Here is a 21,553-nt window from a genome sequence, read left to right on the forward strand (position 1 = left end):
TGCGTGCGTGTCTCTGTGTGTGTGTGTGTGCGTGCGTGCCTGTCTGTGTGTGTGTGTGTGTGCGTGCCTCACCACGTGCTTCAGTGCACCCGCCAGCAGCCGTTGCCCCGCCTCCGTCTCCAGGTCTCCCACGATCCACATCGTCACGCCACTCATCCCGTCCTCGTCTGAGGTGGCGACCAATCAGCAGCGAGGGGCCGGCGGCGACACATTGTAAACTGATTTAAATATACATCTCTGACCAGTGATCAGTCACAGCGCTTCACAGTCACCCATTCATACGAATTCATTCACCCATTAATTTACCTAGTCATCACACATTCATTCGCATTCATCCACCCATTCACACGAAAATATTCATCTACCCATTCACACATTAATTCACCCATTCATACACACATTCAGCCATTCATGCATAATGTCACGATCCTACTTCTGGGTATTGTTAAGCTGGTGGGTAACTGGTTGTCGTGCTAACTGTGGGAGTGGCTCCCTTGATTGGCCTTGATTAATGTCACCTGAGGGATCCAAGATGGCGGACAGAAGCAAGATGGTGTCTGAATAGACAGCATGGTGCCCAGACTTGGTTAGATTCATAAACCACAAGACTATGTAAAGCCTACTCACCCTCATACAAGGACAATACCAGAATTAAGGATACCTATGTGGAACCTGACCGCCCATTTGTCGTCTACGTTTGTCAAGTGTTCGTCTATGTTATATGTCAAACAATAACTGAACGGGACAGCTACCGTTCACCCCAACGCTTGGGCTATCCCCCAACAAGAGAGAGAAGGACCAGAGCTCGCCAGGAACCCAGGTGAGTCACTGCTCACGTGGCCGTGGCCTAGTCGCCTGTTGTGGTTTGTTACCATTTATGTGTCTCGACTACTGCCTAGACAGAGAGCCGTTTTCAATATACCAGTGGGGTCGTGACAATAATCACTTTCATTTACCCATACCCACATTCTTTCACCCATTCATACACACATTTATTCACAACCGTATTCATTCACACATTCATACACCGACGCCGGTATCGACGGGAGCCGTTAGAGTTGGGCGTCTTGCTCAGGGGCATCTTGACACCTGGCTAGGAGGGGACGGGGATCGAAGCGGCAACCGACCGGTTTCCAGACCACCTCATCACCCCCCCCGAGCCACTGTTTCCCCTGGTGGAATCAATGGGACGCCGTGTGTCCTGTGTACTGAACACACGTCTCTGTACCCGCTGTGTGTGACACCAGCCCAAGGTAAGCAGCGCAAGAAGGAAAATAGATTTCATTTCTTCGTACTTCTTCACTGCTCGTCATCACATTGCTTAGGTTGACTTCGGAGTCTCATCCTTTGAAAGGTGCTTTTTCCCCCCCCCCCTCTTTCCAACGACAGTCTGGTGCAGGAAGGAACGCAGAAATGGAAGTGCATGTGTGGGAGAGAGGGAGAGACAGATTCAAAGAGCGTGAAAGAGAGAGCGAGCGAGAGAGAAGGAGTGAGAGAGAGAGAGAGCTAGAGCGAGAGAGATTTGACAGAGAGCTCAGGATATTAGAACAGAATTGTGCCATCTGTCACACCTTTATTCATCGACTCAGTCAGTCAGTCCGGTCAGTCGGTCAGTCCATCAGTGATTCAGGCGGAAAGGGAACCTGTCAGCAAGTCAGCATGTTGCTTCATGTCAGTCAGTCAGTCAGTGGTTCAGTCAGCCAGTAAGTCAGCCAGAAGCTCAGTAAGTCAGCCAGGTTCCGGCAGCCAGCCGGTCTGTGAGTCAGCCAGGTAGTCAGTAAGTCAGCCAGGCAGCCGGGCAATAAGGCAGTGAGTAAAGCAATCAGCCTACTTAGCCTCATAAAGCCAAACGACAATCGTGGCCCAGGGAGTGAAGTGATGGCTCCCCTCAGCCCGCTGGCCGGGAGCCAATCAGAGAGCCCGTAATTATCTTGCTGAAGATGCAGCCTATTGTGCCTCAGCAAAGCCCAGCGCCGGCGCTCAGAGAACCACCACAAGAAGAACATTGTTCAGTGTTTCCCCGACGATGGATGAGCGAGGCGTGTGAGGTAATCTAGGCTGATGTGTGTGTGCACCGTGCTGATGTGTGTGTGCACGGTGCTGATGTGCACGTGTAAATCGCTGATGTGTATGTGCACGGTGCTGATGTGCACGTGCACAGAGAGTCTTTATTGCGAGTGAGGGCGCATTCCAACAGAAACGGTCTCCTCCAAAAACATCAGTAGGAAAAGCATGCGGGCGCAGTATGAGCTCCAGCCAAATGTTTCTGGCATTAATGTTAGTTTTCAGTCTGCAGTTTGGAGCCATCTCATCCAACGGGTTCCATAATACTGATGCTTCTGTTCTACACCATCAGATATTATGTAGGCTCATTTAAGTCCCTCTCTCTCTTTATGCTGTGTACGTTTAGTCTCAAGCCATTCATTAGCTAATGCCCTGGCTGTATCCTCATGCCTTTTGTATTCTTCTATAGCACAGCACCATGTTGAGTATTTTTACACAGTATTTCTCCAGAATACAATGATGACAATCTAACAGGAGGCGGGGTGCAGTCGGGGGCACCTATGGAATATGTTGTTTTAATAAAACAAATAGCATTTGAGGGGGCCATATCATTTAGAATAATAAAAAAATATATAACACATAATATATAAAAGAAATGTGCACGGCTGAGTGCAGTGGCGCCAGTGCTCCAGCGGAGGCGCTGTGCCACCACTGGAGGCCTGCAGGGGAAACACAGCTGTAGAGACAACGCTCCTATAGACAACGCTCCGTGAGACAACTCTCCTATAGACAGCGCTCCGTGAGACAACGCTCCTAGAGACAACGCTCCGTGAGACAACGCTCCTAGAGACAACGCTCCGTGAGACAACGCTCCTAGAGACAACGCTCCGTGAGACAACGCTCCGTGAGACAACGCTCCGTGAGACAACGCTCCTAGAGACATCGCTCCTAGAGACAACGCTCCTAGAGACAACGCTCCGTGAGACAACTCTCCTATAGACAACGCTCCGTGAGACAACGCTCCGTGAGACAACGCTCCGTGAGACAACGCTCCTAGAGACAGCGCTCCTAGAGTCAATGCTCCTAGAGACAGCGCTCCTAGAGACAACGCTCCTAGAGTCAACGCTCCTAGAGACAGCGCTCCTAGAGACAACGCTCCTAGAGACAGCGCTCCTAGAGACAACGCTCCTAGAGACAGCGCTCCTAGAGTCAACGCTCCTAGAGACAGCGCTCCTAGAGACAACGCTCCTAGAGACAGCGCTCCTAGAGACAGCGCTCCTAGAGACAGCGCTCCTAGAGACAGCGCTCCTAGAGTCAACGCTCCTAGAGACAGCGCTCCTAGAGACAACGTTCCTAGAGACAGCGCTCCTAGAGACAACGCTCCTAGAGACAGCGCTCCTAGAGACAGCGCTCCTAGAGACAGCGCTCCTAGAGTCAACGCTCCTAGAGACAGCGCTCCTAGAGACAACGCTCCTAGAGACAGCGCTCCTAGAGACAGCGCTCCTCGAGACGACGCTCCCTACTCAGACGCTGGAGGTACCACCACCAGCGCCCGGGGGCGGCTCACCGTTCTTGGTGAAGTACTTCATCCTCTTGGCCACCACGGCGGTGCGGTCCCTGGAGTCCAGGTAGGAGAACATGGTGCTGTCCTCCCAGTCGTCCGCCACTGTGAGGAGGAGGAGAGGAGAGACACGCCGCCGACTTTAGTAACCGCGGCAACGAGCGAGAGGCGGCAGAGCGAGGCGGGGGGGGGGCGGGGGGGTCACCTGGGGAGGCGGTGAAGTCCAGGTACCTCCTCTCCGTGCTGAGGATCAGGGGGTTGATCCTTAGCACCACGTGGGGCTGCTCCATCAGGTAGTCCTCCACGTCAGACGCCTCCGTCAGCTGGCCCTGGGGAGGGGGGGGGGACAGGAGTCAGTTCACTGTAGACTAGAGGGGGAGGGGGTGGGGGGGGGGGAGAGAGTCACTTCACTGTAGACTAGAGGGGGACGGGGGGGCAGGAGTCACTTTACTGTAACCTAAAGGGAGGGGGGGGGCAGGAGTCAGTTCACTGTAGACTGGGGGGGGGGGGGGAGAGAGTCACTTCACTGAGGGGGGGGGAGGGAGTCACTTCACTGTAGACTAGAGGGGGGGGGGCAGGAGTCACTTTACTGTAAACTAGAGCGGGGGGGCAGGAGTCACTTTACTGTAAACTAGAGCGGGGGGGCAGGAGTCACTTTACTGTAAACTAGAGCGGGGGGGCAGGAGTCACTTTACTGTAAACTAGAGCGGGGGGGGCAGGAGTCACTTTACTGTAAACTAGAGCGGGGGGGGGGCAGGAGTCACTTTACTGTAAACTAGAGCGGGGGGGGCAGGAGTCACTTTACTGTAAACTAGAGCGGGGGAGGGGCAGGAATCACTTTACTGTAAACTAGAGCAGGGGGGGGCAGGAGTCACTTTACTGTAAACTAGAGCAGGGGGGGCAGGTGTCACTTTACTGTAAACTAAAGGGAGGGGGGGGGCAGGAGTCACTTTACTGTAAACTAAAGGGAGGGGGGGCAGGAGTCACTTTACTGTAAACTAAAGGGAGGGGGGGGCAGGAGTCACTTTACTGTAAACTAAAGGGAGGGGGGGCAGGAGTCACTTTACTGTAAACTAAAGGGAGGGGGGGCAGGAGTCACTTTACTGTAAACTAAAGGGGGGGAGGGGGTCACTTCACTGTGTTTAGGGAGGGGGAGAGATGGATTCTTGTGATCGATTTAAAAATGTCACATGATAAAATGTAATAAAATAAAAAGGTATTGCTTAAATGTATTGCTCTAGGGTTAAGGTCTGACTGTGGTAACACTACCGCCTAGATTAAAACGACCTGGACATATCTGTACTCAATGCCGATTGGAAACGTGAGCAATAAAATCCAATCCCATAACTGATATATTCCACAAATATAAAATGCTGGCCAGCCAATGCACCTTTCTTTGTTTTTCAAGAATCGTACAATCGACCCTCCCAAAGCCCCTCCCACTCTCACACACAGCCAGCCACGCTATGCTAGTTAGCGTCACACAGACCTCATCATGAGAGTGGGCAGAACTGTGTTAGGGAGTCTATATTGCGACTTTAATGTGCGATATCAACTATGTCGTGTTCGGCCGCGTGATTTAAAAAAACGTTTTAAAACAACCGACATTTCGAACTTTCGAAGTTCAACCCACACGTTGAACCACATGAAAGCCCACAATCGCACAAAAGCTTTCTTTACAGCGTTTCGCACAATTTACAAAAATCCCATTAAACATCTGGCGGCTCGAGTCCTTGTGCTTCGGTTCAGCGAGGAGCCCGTCTCTCGCCCCTCCACTGTGGAGCTCACAGCAGCCTTGGTGGGCTGGTATTGTGTGGACGCCGTTCCTCCACTGCTGATCCAGCCTGTTCATCACAGGGTCAACATCGTGAACGCACTTTGGGCGCGCATGAATGGATCGGGCCGCCATTGAAACGTTGCGTCACCCTCCCTCCGAATCCCCTGGATGCACGACTCCCATAGAGCACTGCCGCCCCGTGTTGCACTAGCACGCTGGGCAGCAGGTGATGGGCTATGGGTAGACCTTAGGGCTGAACGATTCGGGGAAATAATCGAATAGCGATTATTTCGACAAATATTGCGATTGCGATGTCGATGCGATTTTTCTTTTTAAAGTTCCTTATGTTCTGTATTATTCACTAAACAAGCAATAAATACTTCTGTAGAATGACCAACACAACATTGGAAGCAGTCAACATATAAACGGCTCTTTCCTTTAGGCCAGGCCTATGTGTTGAGATGAATTGATGCATGAATTGATATTATAACTTCTTTATTAACTATTGAATTGCCAAAGAAAAATAAATACGAATCTTGCTAATCTCCAGCCAGTAACAGAAATCAAATCCCCCCCAAAGAATAACATAATCAGGATTACCAGGATTTAAACGATTACTTTTGAGTTTGAAAACATGATGCAATAATCAGAGAACTTTGAAATTTTGCCTTAAAAAAATACACGAAATGGCAAAATAGAAAATGTTGAAATCGAAAATAATATACAGATATTTATTCAGCTGTTCTTTTCAATTTCTATAAAACATTTAACGGAAAAAAAAAAAAGTGTTTTAACTAGATTATATCAGTCTGGTGATCGTTTCCCACTAAAATCAAAATGGGGGTCAAAATGAGCTGAACGGCAGCCCTGGGGGGAGGTGGGGGCCGGACGTACCATGAAGGCAGCCCTCTGGAAGGCGCTGGTGGCGTCCATGATGCGCTGCAGGAGAAGGGTCTCCATCTCCTCGGGGTCCATGTCCCCGGGGCCCAGGGGCACGCCGTTGAACAGCGCCACGGGCACAGCGCCCAGACCACTCCCCTGGTAGAACCGGGGGCCGGCCTGGGGGAACCACACACACCTCGGTCAGGGGTGGGGGGGGGCATGACTGGGGGCGTGTGTCCATTCAGGGGGGGCTCCAGTCAGGAGGTGACTGGAGCCCCCCCTGACTGGACACACGCCTCCGGTCACTACAAGGTGCACAATGCACGGAAATTATTTGTAATTAAATAGATACAGAGGTACTTGTTTGCAGAAACACGTATTATTGTGTTTGTAATGTTAACGTTTTTGCCTCCTGGTTAGACAGTTATATAGCACCGATTTATATACAGTATCGATATATATATTATTTACTTATATATCTATAGATTTTTATATAAATATAAATGTTACCCAATATAAAGAGAAAACAGACCCATATTAGGTGTAAAGCGCGGCACCTGGGTTTGTTTGACGTCTCTGAGAAAGGTCCTTTCAGTTTAAATAGGAGGACACACCCAAACATAAGGTGATAAGCCGATCACCTCATCAGCCAATCAGAGGTTATGCGTACAATACTATGTTTAATCAAGAGATTGAGTCATCTAGTGTAAACCGATCTACGTGGTGATGGGGTTTGGTTTTTGTCCTCCAAACAAATCTATGTTTAAAACCCTTAAATTCCTGCTCATTACTGGCTCTTTTGGCCGTTAAGTGAACTGCAGTCTGCTTGAGCAGGATTGTGACGATAACAATCAGAAACTAATGTTACATATCATCATATATTAATGTTGTACCAATTAAAAAGTAAATGTTAAAAGTTTGACTTCCTCCCTTTCCATGGCAAAACCATTATACATTATAAATGAGCCAATAGGCTTCTATGGAACAGAGCTAGTTTTCATAGTTAAATCACAACCCGTTCATATATTGGCCATTTAAAGCAATTTTTGCATTTTAAAATCCTACAATTAGTGCCTTTAATGATGTGTATTTTAAAATGGCACATAGAATAATAAGAGTTCTCCATCCTCAACATACATGGGCATGGGCCCTATGCATGTTTAAGGTTTACCTGTCTCCTCTCATCGTATTCTGAGTCCGGCCCCAGACCTTCCTGCGTTGGCTTTGGGGAATTTCCTCTTCAGGAAGGCGGTGATGGTATCCACGGATAGAGACTCCCCGACACGGATTTTGCTGTACATCTGCAGGAGCAGAGAGGGACCGGGAATCAACTCACAGCATCCGACTGCCTTGTCTTGCACTCACTTGCCCACGCCTGGGAGGGAGTCGGCGCCTGAAGCAATGAAACTTCTCTCTCGTCTGGTCTCGTAATGTCTCACAAGGCAGGTGCCAAGACCACACACAGACACAAACACACAGAGACAAACCCACACATACACACACAAACACACAGGCAAACACAGACACACACAGTAAAATCAATAACTCCTCATACCCCATGAGATGCAGCAGTGCCTGGTACACACACACACACACACACACACACACACACACACACACACACACACTCCAGGTATTGCGGGATGGTAAATGGGGTGTTGGTCGTACTCACAGAGACCACGGAGGTCAGCGCCTGAGACAGGTCGTACTCCTCTGCGATGTAGCTCAGGAGGCGGTAGAAGGCGACCCCCACGTCCGTGAACCCGTCTACCTCCTCCTCCGTGTTCACGACGAAGATGAACCCGATTCTACAGGGGGGAGAGAGGACAGCCGTCAGCCGCTGGAGGTCAGAGCGGCTGCCCGCTGACGACGGGGCGATAAGGCCGGAGCGGGCTGCGGACACGTGATCCTGGGGCTCCCGGGAGCCTCCGGTACGAACCTCAGAGGGATCATGTGTTTGTAGAAGAGCTCCGAGAGCTTCACCAGCTCCACGGTCTGCTGCTGGCCCGGGTCTAGGAACAGCACCTGCACACAGGCAGCACCTGCTTCAGCAATGCTCCGGTTTGTGTTAAAGGGGTTCCTTTGGGTTTGGTAAACCAATGTGAACGCAATGTGTAATTTGTTCATTCGAGAGAATTCCCTCACATCATTGAACAAATCAAAACATACAAATCAAAACGGAACGCGGTCTTACCTCCTAAACATATGATATACTAGTAAAGCCTTTGCGATATGTTGAGCATCGGTATTGTGACAGCCACCCGATACTCCCCCCACTCAAGACAAGCCCCCCCCCCCCCCCCCCCCCCCCGCGCTGGGCATTGCTTGTCGCTGAGCACCGACAGTGTATCGCGTTACACTTATTGTATTTTGTACGTCCTGCCACTTAAAAAAAGTACTGTGAGAGTATTGTGTAGCATCTTATTCTAGCTATCTCTGTTGTATACGGGGAATGGGTTAACCTAGTTATTATTATTGCTTGGCACTTGGTTCTTTGAACATTCTTACTGTACCGACAGAGATATATTGATGTTTCTCCTAAAGTCTTACTAGGTTAACTCTAACCAGGTTAAAGTCTCAACAGGTTAACTCTAACCAGGTTAACTCTAACCAGGTTAACTCTAACCAGGTTAAAGTCTCACCAGGTTAACTCTCACCAGGTTAACTCTAACCAGGTTAAAGTCTCACCAGGTTAACTCTCAGCAGGTTAACTCTAACCAGGTTAACTCTCACCAGGTTAACTCTAACCAGGTTAAAGTCTCACCAGGTTAACTCTCACCAGGTTAACTCTAACCAGGTTAACTCTCACCAGGTTAACTCTAACCAGGTTAAAGTCTTACCAGGTTGAAGAAGTTGCGGCGGATCTGGCGGATGACCCCGGGGAAGGTGGAGCGGAGCAGCTCCTGGACCCCCGAGGGCCAGCCCCGGTACATGGGGTCGCTCTCGATGTCGTTCATCCACTGTGGGGGGGGGGGGGGGGGCGTTAGACTCGGACACTGTGACTCTATATATTCATGAGAACCCAGTGGGCAGCACCCAAGTGGACGCTGCACTAGATGGATAGATAGGTAGTGACACACACACACACACGCAAACGCACACGCACACACACAGGCACAGACACACACAGTAAGGCTTACGGGAGCTAGAAAAGCGCTATATAGATACAATCAATTATTATCATTATCTGTAGTGTTTGGATAGAGAATTGATTGAAAAAGGAAGCAAGCAGACAGTATTCTCCTACAGTTGGACTTGTATTCCTCATTTGGCCGTTTTCTAACCAACTGCAAGTCTCTCTGCTGCTGCGAGTGTCTGTATGGCATTAATTATTAATCAGAATACATGACAAGCTTAAGGACTATACCCGTCTGGCTGATAAGCTAAACACACTTTAACATCCGTTAACAATATAATTAGTCAAAATCACTTGAAAAGCACACGTTGTGCCGAATTTCCCCAAGAGCACTTGTCTCGTCGACCACAAACGTAAACAATAGCAATACATCACTTTGCTCTTTCTGATAAGGCCTTCAGTAAAGTACTGTCAAGGCAATCCACTGTCGTGTTATCCACAAACTCCGTATTGAGTGACACACATTAGTTCCAAAAGAACAAAGTGTTGTGTTGCCAATGTGTACATCTCTGGTGAGCACACATGCGCAAAATCTAGCTTGGAAGAATCGCTACAAGAAAGCGATTTTGACCAAAAGACATCGGTAACGGTTGACCAGTGAAGCCAGGAGAGACAGCGACGACGGCTTGATCAGACCGGCACGACACCGGCAGCATACGATCAACATCAGACAACACAAGTTTTCCTTTAGGCCAGCAACGCTTGGTTCAGAAAGTGCCGATACCAGCAACACAATGCTCCAACAGCACAATGCTCGCTCTCTCCCGCCTTGGGCTGCGAAGATACCACCGTGGGTGTTAGGGACGTGTTATCACAACGGCATTTTAAGCGTGTAAACTGCTTGGAAAGCTATTCATTTAGCTTCTGGGAGATAGAGCAGGGTCGATACATTTTTGGTTAAAATGAATACTTATTTTTTCGAAAGCTGTGCGCAAACATACGCTGCGCGCACGCACACAAACAAACACACACCTAAACATTGACTATAGTTGTGAAAGCAGGACCCCAGCCCCTTGTTGAATGTGTCTATTATCCTGGACTTAATATATCACATTCATGTGTTTGGCATTTTTCAGAGCGTCTTAAATATTAAAATGGCCAATAGGGACAAAACTAAAGTTTGGACGTTTTTAATTTGATAGCTTTCACTGGCTTCCTTCCCAGTTTATAATTGAGGTTTTTGGCAGACGAGGGACTGTTGCAATAGTCTGATGAGTACTAGCCACGCTAATCCACGCCCGCTGTGTGGGATCTCAACAAAGCACCTGCAGTGCTGAGAGAGAGAGAGAGAGAGAGAGAGAGAGAGAGAGACACAAACAGAGAGACAGAGAGAGAGAGAGAGAGAGAGAGAGAGAGAGACAAACAGAGAGACAGAGAGAGAGAGAGAGAGAGAGACAAGCAGAGAGACAGAGAGAGAGAAACAGAGAGACAGAGAGAGAGAGAGAGAGAGACACAAACAGAGAGACAGAGAGAGAGTGAGAGAGAGAGAGACACAAACAGAGAGACAGAGAGAGAGAGAGAGAGACAAACAGAGAGACAGAGAGCGCAGCATCTGCTCTGCGGCCCTGGTAGACTCCCTCACCATGATGGCTGGATGTCTGATATCCAGGGCGTAGCTGTCTTCCACAGAGCCCACAGGCAGCCTCAGCATCTTCCCCTGGTGCTCCCCGGTGACGCCCAGGTTATGGAGCCCCTCCAGCACCCGCGCCTCTCCTCTGAGCATGTCCAGAATGCTGAAGAGAACCAGGCACACATCACAGGTTAGTATTTATCGGCTGGGGCCGGGGCCGTGCAGCGCTGTATACTTTGATTCATGGGGGAGGAGAATCTCTTGGCCACCGGTCCAGGATTTTATCCTTTTTCTTTCAGCTTCCTGCCGTCGCTGTGGAAGGCAGCAGCCCGCTCGCCCCCTCCTCCCGGCCAGATGCCCTACCTGAAGGGGGTGTGAGTGTCCAGATCGATGTTCTGCCCGTTGATGAAGAGTGCGGCGTCTCCGGGGTGGAGCCCCAGGGTCTCGCTCAGACGCTGCAGGGAGGAAGAGCCGGCCGTTACTGAAGCGTTCATCAGACTCAGAGTCAGCCTCTTGGTTAGCCCCATACGGCGACGCCCGGGAAAATATAAAGTTAGTAAAATGTTCATCAGACTCAGAGAACCCTCATTTAGCACCGTACATCTACGCCCGAAAAAATAAAAAGTTACAGCAGAACAACCGAGGAGAAGAACTCATTTATATCGCAGGGTTCAGTGTGCACAGGGATAAGAAATGACTTTCAGAAGGCGTGATGCTATCAGACCGAGCGAACCACGTCTGGGGGACGGAGTCCGATTCCGCTAAGGAGCGCGGCACACCTTTTGGTTTTCCTCGATTTCTTTTCTCATCTCCGGCTTTATGGTCACTCTTGTCAGTGATCTGTGGGAACAGTAAAAGCGTGTACAGTCACCATCAGCTTTTTCAACCTCTCCCGTGGACGGTAAAAACACACTTTTTAATCTCCAGAATTCTATGGGGCGCCTCATGGCGGTACGTGGGGCATCGTGTTCCCCGTTAACATTCGCGCCAACAATCGTTGGGTCTTACAGCCGGCGTGGGCCTGGAACACGCACACTTCAATCTCGGCGCCCGCGCGCAGTAAAGAGTGGATGTGAGGCGGCTGGAGCCCTCGTAACACGGGATGGTTCCACCCTTCAGATGGGAGGACACCAGCTGAACAGAGGCCTCGACGTGAGCGTATGTCGAACTGGAGACGTCGGGAGAACGCACCAGATCGGTTTTCTTTCTGTACCGTGGTATATTTGGGTTCGGTCCAAGATGATAGCGTGTGTTTTGGCCCGACCGCCTGAAGGTTTTGATTTGCTTATTTCCAGCCTCCTCAGCCAAATCTGGCCTTCATCTGAATCGCTGTGGTCTGCGCAGTAGTCTGTGCTGCCTACCTGGCCTTGCTGGGGAAGTCTTGACTGAGGTCCCTCATGAGCTTCAGAGCGTCGAACTTGGGCGCCGACAGGATTCTAGCGGCCGCCTGAAAACTAAGATCTAAGAACACAGTCAATTACCATATGGATCGTTATTAAGTCTGATTATTCTGAAGCATACCTCATTACAATATCCATGATTACATTATCATTGCACATGTTTAAAACACTATGACCTTTTAACTACATGTATAATGATAATGTAATCATGGAAAGTATGTTGATGTATATTTTGTATATGTCTGCATTATAGTTATTGCTAAGAAAAAATAAAGGAGTTGACTGTCCATATATCTTGGAAACTATCTATGGACAGCGTCAATTTCTTTTTTATTAATAATTATTATTCAGACAAATAACTTATTACTAATTATATTATTATCCATAATAACATTATCATTAGTCAAGCTAAAAGGCACTATGACGTATTAACTAAATGTGTTTTTATTTAAATCACACAATAAAATAATAGGATTAGATGTAAATAAAAGTTATATATATATATTCAATATAAAATAACAATAGTATTTTGTCGATATACAAATAAATAAGGTATACAAATAAATATAATATAATGTAATATACATATATTATAATAATATCTGTTTGCCATAAAAACAACACGAGTTGTTGATGGAGTTGTGTCACCTTGCAGCTCCCACACTTTGAGGGGGGCCATGTCATCGCTGCTCTCCACCAGATGTTTACGGAGCTCTCCCAGCGCCCCCTGGAGCTCAGGGTGGGACCTCCTGAGCGGCAGAAGAAAGGACCTCATCATCATCTCATCAAGCCCACAGGAGGTCTCTTTGACCAAGTAACAAGGCAAGTTATTCAATGGTAGAAATCCCATTTCCAACAGTGTATCCAGCGTACAGCTTGGCCATTTATGGTGCATTGCTATTACTATTTTAGCGGTAGTCATTATGGGATGGTTTTGATTTTGCTTTTCCTACTTCAACGTTCCGAACAGGAACCCTTGGACCTCGTCCACGTCCTCCTCATCTCGGTTGGTGCCAGCCTTTGAGTCTGGAACCAGACCAGAAGGAAGCACAAGAGTTTAATACAGCCGATAGAGACGCCCGATAGAGAAGGCAGATTGAGACGGCCGATAGAGACCGCCGACACAGCTGATATGCAGCCGATACAACACCTACAGTAGATACAGTATGGCCTAGGTTCCAGCAGGCCTAAGTCATAGCAGAACTTTTGGAACAGAGTCCAGGCAGGAAACCCAACACTGAAAAGGGGCGGGGTTTCGCCTCATTTCCTGTTTTGCTAGCGCGGATATGGGGATATGGGGACATCAGAAGGGGATTTAATGAGAGTATTTCTACAGTAAGTGGACACGGTGTTGATCTGGAACCATTGATCACAGTTTACTAGTGCTGGCCGAGTTTGTTGTTGGCCAATCAGACGCTTACAGATCCCTGCCTGCAGCGACGTGATTGGTCAAAAGAAATATGAAGCAAAGGAATTTGAAACAACAGATCTCGTCTGCTATGATCACACTTTAGATAATTAACCTGAAGTCAGACTAATGAGACTGGACTTAAAGGGTGAACCAACCTTTGACCTGGGTGTCGTCCACCGCCCGGTACTCTGTGCTCTTGATGGCCAGCTCAACAGCGTACCCCGACAGCAGCACCTTGTGGGGCTGGGGATCCTGGGGGGGGAGAGACGAGGAGTCAGGGGCGGTACGGAGAACCTCCCCCCCCGCAGGGGAAGTACTGGGGAGGGGTTAGGGATGTGTGGGCTCCTAGCCAACTCACCAAGACAACCGTCACAAACACTGGCTTCAGTGAATACATCAACAACAATACAATGCTACCTCAAGAGTGAACAAGTAGAATTTAATGTCTTTCGTTTCGTAGAGTCAATATAACCAACATAATCAAATTTGCAGTTTCCTAGTGGTATCCTAAGGGTAGAGATTTTAAAAAAAGACAAGGCTAATTAACACAATCGAAAAGCCACAACACTTCGAAAAGCCACAACACATTTGCAAATTACCTTTTCTTTTACCTAATGCTTCTCTTCAGCTGAATATTAGACACAAGAGCTTCACATTGGCAATTTGCAACAGCACATAATGGATGGTTAGTGCACGCCTCAAATGTATTTCAAGAGCGAGTGCATTCACAGAAGCCACAAAAAGACAGCCATGCTCTGATTTGCGACTTGTGAAGTTCCACCTTAAACCAGTCTAAAAGCTTCAGTCACTCATTCTCTGTGCAAAGTTTTGAGCACTAGCAACTACCTCATCGTAGCTCATTTCACAGAGTGCTTGATGGGTAAACGCAAACTATTTATCAACTCCTCAGTCACAGGGGGCTCAATAAACACATCCACCTCAGGAGAATTCAGACACAGAAACACATCGCAGGGAGTGCAAGACATGGAACATGTGCTGAGCACCATGCAGCCATGCAGCCTTGACACCGACGCCCCCGAGTATTCACTTCCAAAGGTAGAATCTGGAAGAAAATGTTTCACACCTACACTGTAATTCGCTTCATTGTTCATCTCTGAAAAGACTGTTACTTCTGCCAACGGAGTCAGGGCACTGAGTATTCTCTCTCTCTCTCTCTCTCTCTCTCTCTCTCTCTCTCTCTCTCTCTCTCTCTCTCTCTCTCTCTCTCTCTCTCTCTCTCTCTCTCTCTCTCTCTCTCTCTCTCTGTCTGTCTCTCCCCCTCTCTCTCTCTCCCTCCCTCTCTCTCCCTCTCTGAGATTTCTGCTGAAGCCTGTTTCCTTGAAGGCTGTACTCTCTGTCTCTCCTACAATCCATCACCGGGCTGACCTCTGCCTTTGTCAGGGCCCGCCGAGTCAATGGCATGGCAGATATGGCTCACTCTTGCAGGTAAAGATGAGAAAAACACGACAATGGCGTGGAGATCGCAAAGCCACCAACCGCGATGCTGAAGGAGAGTGCGTTTCTGTAACGCTCGCCTGTCCAGGAGTCTTGCTCTCCTGTCTTCTAAAGATAAATGTCGAGGCCGAGAAAAATAAGACTGTTGTATGCCAGTTGCTAGGAAACGCTACATGTGTCATAATAAAAGATTCACCCATAATTAGATGAGGTATTTATTGACACCAGATACACTGTAAATAGGTACACATCTGACATTCAGTATAGTGTGACTGATCATACATTTGAATGTATTTTATACATACTAATTAATTTAGAATTAATTTAGAAAAGGACTGGTGTGCGTGCGTGCATGCGTGTGTGCGTGCGTGCGTGCGTGCGTGCGTGCGTGTGTGTGCGCCTGTATCCAATTTAAAGAGCCTCAACATGAAACGGCGGGGGCTGGAGCAGGGTTGTAAACACCCGTCAACTCACCTCCACAAAGTGCCGGAGCACGTAGATCAGCGAGCCGGCTTCCGCCCGCTCCGACAGCAGCGTGTGGAAAGCGCTGAACTTTCTGGTTCCTATTTCAGCGTAGAGAACCACCACGGGCACATGGCTCACGTTGCGGCCGGGGTACCTGTGGTCCGTCTTGTACAGGAACGGCTTTGGCCTGCGAACATTTTAATTAATTCTCTTTTTTTTTTTTTTATGTTGTACGTCCTGGTACCTAAAAATAGTACTTGGCATTGTGTAGCGTCTCATCCTAGCTATCTCTGTTGTGTACGGGGAATGGGTTAACCTAGTTAACCTAGTGATGGTTAGTGCTTAGATATATTGTTGTCAATACAGAGATATATTGTTGTTACTCTTTTTTCTGAAAATTGTACTACTAAATGCTCTAAATCTAAAAATGCAATAGCCTGTTAAAGAAGAACAGAAAGGTAAGTTGACCACACATTTTTGGTCTGCATTAGCCAAAGATAGAAGAGACAAAACAAAAGGTTCCTGGACGGCAGGCTGAGAAGGGGAGTGCTCTGACCGCTAAGCCATATGACTGCAGACCTCCACGCTGGTGAACCAAAGACCTCTTAAAAGGACAACACCGGTTGGGTGATCAAACCATCGCCACCGTCTCCCCTGGCTTCACTAAAACATCCGTACCCAGTTTAATTAGTCCGATTAATTTGTTGTGCAGACACTGATGAAGACCATTTAACATGAGCGTGACTGACACAAATTAAAAAACAAATAGCAATACAGCACTTTGGTCTCTTGGAATAAATGTGTGTTGTTGAGTTCAGAGTGTGTGACAGTGAATCGCCGGAAAAGTACTTTACAAACTGCCCTTTTCACAAAAACCCAAAGTGCTGCTGTTGTTGTTTACATCCGTGGCGGGCCCTAAATGCTCTTAGGTGGAATCTGAGAAACAAGGCGATCCTCAGATACCTTTTCCATAACGGCTGTTTGAGTAACGCCAGGAGAGACGATGGTTCAATCCCCCGGACGGTACGGTCCTTTAAGTTCACCAAGGGGGACCTTGTATTACTTAATGGACTGCGTTTATATACTGCTTTTCTGACCTGTGGCCACTCAAAGTGCTTAACAGTATTGCCTTAACATTCATCCATTCATGCACACATTCCCACACCGACGGCGGAGTCGACCACGCAGCCAGCTGGTCGGGAGCAGTGAAGGTGAGGCGTCTCGCTCAGGGACACCTCGACACTCAGAGCCGGGGATTGAACTAGCGACCTTCCAGTGACCAGCTGACCCGCTCTACCTCCCGAGCCCCATGCCGCCCCCCCAACATCACCTGTCCGAGGCGCCCTTCAGCAGCTCCTTGACCGCCTTGGTGCTGCAGCCGTGCTGCCCGTGGACCGACACGAACGCCGGGCAGGACGCCGGCGTGTCTTCGTCGCTGGCGATCTGCCGCGGGCGGGAGCCAAGGGACAGGAAACGTTTCAGAGTCGCACGCCATCACCGCACCAGCGCTTCACTCCATTTTATTATTATTATTATCATTATTATCATTATAGAGAGAGATAGGTAGGAAGGTATCGGAGATTAGGACATGCAGCAATCGAACCCGGGTCGCTGCGATCGGCACTGAGCCTTAGTGGTACGGGCTCTGCGCCGCCCCCCCCCCCGGTTCACTCCACTCAACGACGTGTCTCGGTGGCCACGCACCTGCTGAGAGGCGGCCACGGCGGGCGAGTAGGTCCTCAGCGACAGGGCGAACCTCAGCAGGTTGACCTGCAGGGGAGTGAGGAACTGCCCCGCCTTCTTCAGGATGAGGTTGTAGTAGGACCGCACCGACTCTGTGGGGAGCAGCCGTCAGCATCAGACACACAACCGGAGACGTGGCAAGTGTGTGACTGAGTGATAAGTCGCCGTACCTCCGTTCTTGTACACAGTGAGCTCTTTCACAGTGTCCACAAACTGCCAGAACTTCTCATTGCCGTCTTCTGCAACGAACTCGCTGTGCAAAAGAGAGACAGATATTGAAGAGGAGAGGGAAATTTAGCACATGAAGCTAAATAATAATAATAAATGTATTGGTATAGGTATAATAAAAGCATAGTTGACGAATGCTTTTACTCTCTACTGAGTATGGACCACATCAATAACATTTGATAACGTATCGCCCATCAAGGATTCAGGAAGTACATCCCTCTTACACAACCTTAGTACACGAATCGTAGGATGTTATCAGTGAATAGAAAAAAAAGGTCAGGGCAATGTGAACAACATAGAAAAACAACATATTGGCTTTGTCTGAAACGTAACTAGCCTACATCCTTCCCCACAAATATCTGGATTTCATGTTTCTGTATGCAGGCAGGAGAAGGGGTTTGAGTCAATCCTAAACACCCATCTGCAAAATGTGTGTGTCTGTCTGTCTGTCTGTGTCTTTGTTGTTCTGTGTCTTTGTTGTTCTGTGTGTGTGTGTGTGTGTGTGTGTGTGTGTGTGTGTGTGTTTGTGTGTGTGTGTCAGAGACACAGGTAACCTTGTCTCGAGCAGGAACGGCGTCATGGTCCACTTGGCTTTGAGGCTCGCGGTGACGCCTTTAGACGCGGCGCTCGCATGGTGGGTGGTCGACATGAACCACAACGTGAACAGCAACGCGTTCCTCATCATCTCAGCCGACAGGAGCACGCAAGAGGAGGAGGAAAACCAGGCGTACGGTTCCACTAGAATACAGCCAGCACACAAAAGAGGAGGAGGAGAACCAGACGTCCGGTTCAACTAGGACACAGCCAGCATCGGACGTCCCATTAACTCCTGCCACGTAGGGGTTACAGCCAATACAACTTGTGCACAGTCGTCACCTACAGATCCCCTCAATCCGGTTGAGAAAAAAAACTTAAAAGCATGTCAATCCCACGACATGTGTGTGTTCAGCAGGCCGACACTAATTTACAGGTATACCTCAGGTTATCTCTCAGGTTATACCCAGTGAGTCAAAACAGGACGGATAGAGTGAGAAGGACGAGTTAGGAGGGAATGACCTGGATGGAAACACAGCCGCCGGGCAGATGGAGACACGCGAAAGGCTTTCTACACACATGTGCACATGTTTAGGGGTTTGTAAACGCTCAGAGTGTAACTTGTTGTAACTATACTGAGTTTATAACGGGCGTCCTGTTGTCATGCTCCTCACCGCCGCTCCGTACAAAGCGCCTCTCCGCTACCGGAGCGTCAGCAGGCTTATCGAGGAGTCCAACGCTGCCCTGTCTTCGTAACTGCGAGGGAAATGTAAGGAAAAATATGTTGCTTGCTATTTTGTAACATTTCATGTTAGTATTATATGTTAATACATCTTCTTAAGCTAATAATTATGTTATAACTTAATTAAAAGCAATTTTGAAATGTACATTTTTTCCGGCACTGCCGTAGCCACCTACGTTTCTAACAGGCGCCACAGATTCCCACTAACCATCTATTCAACCATGCGCGTGTGTCCGCGCGTGTGTGGTTTAATTATAATAATCACTGACGCTTATAATATAGTTATATGAATAGTAGGCTACATATATAAATGTTATTTTTGAATGGATGGTAATATATTTATTGATATGAATTGTATTATTATACTATAATTATTATTATAATAATAAAGTATTAATGTGAAAAAAACACACACAAAAAAAGCGTGTACTTGCGTGTACTTGATATGATATAAGCCCATTTGCACTAAAAAGTAGGGTAATTGAGATGCGACAAGCAAGTCAAAAACACACTGCCGCACGCATAAACTCGGAAACAAAAAGGCAAATCACAATCAACACTCTCCATCAGAAACCCATAATGACGCCTTTGCTGTTCGATCGCGCACTCATCTCAGAAGACAAGACACCCTCACTCTGAAGTGCTGAAGTTGTCAGTCTGTACAATGACGTCACCCCACTGAACGCTCGCTATTTCTGCCCGTGTGGTTTGCCTCGTCTGCAGCAGCCTACTTTGAACAAGAATTAAAACAGGAATGTACTTCTGTCGACGCAACTCGTCCGTCTTCCTCCCGCTCCCGTGCATCCACTCGTGCACACGTGCTCCAGTGCAGCACGCCTGATACGATTGAATGTTGCAATAAAATCATTAAGTTTGATTGGACGGGTTCAGCTGCTTTGATCCCTCACATAGTGCGTCCCAGCCCCAGCTGAAGAGAGGGGGGGGGGGGGGGGGCTAGGGGGACGTGGCCCGTGTGTGCGCGGGGGGGTGGGGGGTGGGGGGGGGACTCGAACACACCGCCTCCGCCGCTCTGATGCAGCATCTCCTCCACTCAGTGCTGGAGCCCCGGTGAAGAGAGCGGACGAGCTGCCTCCACCGTCCCGCGGACCCCCTCACCGATGTCACTGCGGTCGCCTCGCAGACACAAGTTGTGATTTATCTTCAGGTAGGCCTATCTTCAGGGGTTTGGCTGAAACTGCGCCGAGCTGTATGATATCACCCGGAGACCGCGATCCAGAACTACACGGAGCGGCTCGGCTCAACTCCCACACCGCACGGATGACGCTCTCCATCTCCATCGCGACGGGAGAAGTTGGACGGCGGACGGCTGAAGAAGTGAGCGGCGTGCAGAGCGGTGCTGATGAGATGACTTCTGGTCCAGGATGTGGACGTTTCCCTCGCAGCATCCACCGCCTGCACTACTGTTAGTGTCGTCGCGTTTGAAGGAAGGGGGGCTTCGCTTCCTCCAGAGCAGACCATCGTGATCCTCGCCTGGGAAGGATGCTGCTTCAGTGGTACCTCGATCAACCTGTGGCACTTTGAGGAACCCACAGACGGCATAAAGCATCCAAGGTTCACCCTGACGCGGCCTGAAGGAATGACTCCCGGACTAGACGCACTGGTCCGAACATAATTATTCAAAGTAAGGATATGACCCCACGCTCCTGATATGATGGATGATAGATCCAGTAAGCTGCTCTTGGTTCCCATCCTGGCGGTGCTCTTCGTGATGATCGGGTATCAGTACATTTGCCCCGCCGGCAGCGCCTCGTGCCACTTTAAGAGTGGGGAGCAACTCAGCGGCGTGAGTCTGCTCTCAATCCCTTACCAGGAGAGCGACGACTTCTACCGGGACCAGGACCTGGAGGACGACAGCCCGCCCCGGGTGCCGTCCAAATTCAACTTCACCGAGCGAGACCTCGAGCGACACGTGGAGTTCAACATCAAAGGGGACGACGTGATCGTGTTCCTGCACATCCAGAAGACCGGGGGCACCACGTTCGGGAGACACCTGGTGAGGAACATCCGCCTGGAGCAGCCCTGCGACTGCAAACCCGGGCAGAAGAAGTGTACTTGTCACCGGCCGGGCAAGGCGGAGTCCTGGCTGTTCTCCCGGTTCTCTACCGGCTGGAGCTGCGGGCTGCACGCGGACTGGACCGAGCTCACGAACTGTGTGCCGGTGGTCATGGGCAAGAAGGAGGCGCAGAGGAACAAAAGGTATAGATATGTTTATATGTATTAGAACTTCGTCAAGTCCATCATTGTGTGTGTGCGTGTGCGTGTGCGTGTGTGTGTGTGTGTGTGTGTGTGCGTGCGCGTGCATGTACACAGGTCTCTCTTTCCAACTGACTATGAGTGTGTTGTGTTGGTATTGTACAGAGAAGCTGCGTCCACCGTATTATATGAGCCGATCTGAGTCAGAGTATTTCATAATGGGCTGCCAACCTTCTCTGTCTCTGCCTGTTACACCGTTCGAGAAAATGAAAACGCAGTGATGATGGGAGCTGTGACTGCTAGGTGTGGAATGGTGGCGATAAGCAAGGGCCCATAATCAATCAGGCAGGAGTCGGATCACTACATCGTTTGGAGTGTGTGCATGAGTGAGAGCGCTTTAAAGATCTATAGGGGGCAGAGAGAGAGAGAGA

The 21,553-nt window shown here is 49.0% G+C and overlaps 2 protein-coding genes across 2 annotated transcripts in view; one reads left to right on the plus strand and one right to left on the minus strand.

The window, feature by feature from the left end:
* uggt2 (UDP-glucose glycoprotein glucosyltransferase 2) overlaps positions 1-18,843 on the minus strand; it is a gene marked incomplete at its 3' end in the record, with an annotated part of 43,303 nt that extends 24,460 nt beyond the window's left edge. Inside the window, 21 exon segments of the mRNA XM_079759215.1 lie at positions 73-167; positions 3,572-3,670; positions 3,771-3,894; positions 6,237-6,401; positions 7,396-7,432; positions 7,434-7,525; positions 7,897-8,032; positions 8,164-8,249; positions 9,065-9,184; positions 10,943-11,093; positions 11,294-11,385; positions 11,710-11,770; positions 12,292-12,391; positions 12,979-13,079; positions 13,284-13,356; positions 13,897-13,993; positions 15,671-15,848; positions 16,992-17,104; positions 17,366-17,496; positions 17,575-17,657; positions 18,187-18,843. Of these exon segments, the coding sequence (XP_079615341.1) occupies positions 73-167; positions 3,572-3,670; positions 3,771-3,894; positions 6,237-6,401; positions 7,396-7,432; positions 7,434-7,525; positions 7,897-8,032; positions 8,164-8,249; positions 9,065-9,184; positions 10,943-11,093; positions 11,294-11,385; positions 11,710-11,770; positions 12,292-12,391; positions 12,979-13,079; positions 13,284-13,356; positions 13,897-13,993; positions 15,671-15,848; positions 16,992-17,104; positions 17,366-17,496; positions 17,575-17,657; positions 18,187-18,317 (2,265 nt within the window).
* Positions 18,844-20,577: 1,734 nt separating this feature from the next.
* Positions 20,578-21,125, plus strand: LOC307091585 (heparan-sulfate 6-O-sulfotransferase 3-B-like; the record flags this gene model as incomplete). Its single annotated transcript, XM_079759216.1, has 1 exon — positions 20,578-21,125. A coding segment is annotated over one exon (548 nt), but the record flags the coding sequence as incomplete, so codon positions are not given.
* Between the last annotated feature and the right edge of the window lie 428 nt (positions 21,126-21,553).

Source organism: Pollachius pollachius, assembly GCF_949987615.1.
Source record: "Pollachius pollachius genome assembly, contig: scaffold_208, whole genome shotgun sequence".
NCBI classification, from domain to species: domain Eukaryota; kingdom Metazoa; phylum Chordata; class Actinopteri; order Gadiformes; family Gadidae; genus Pollachius; species Pollachius pollachius.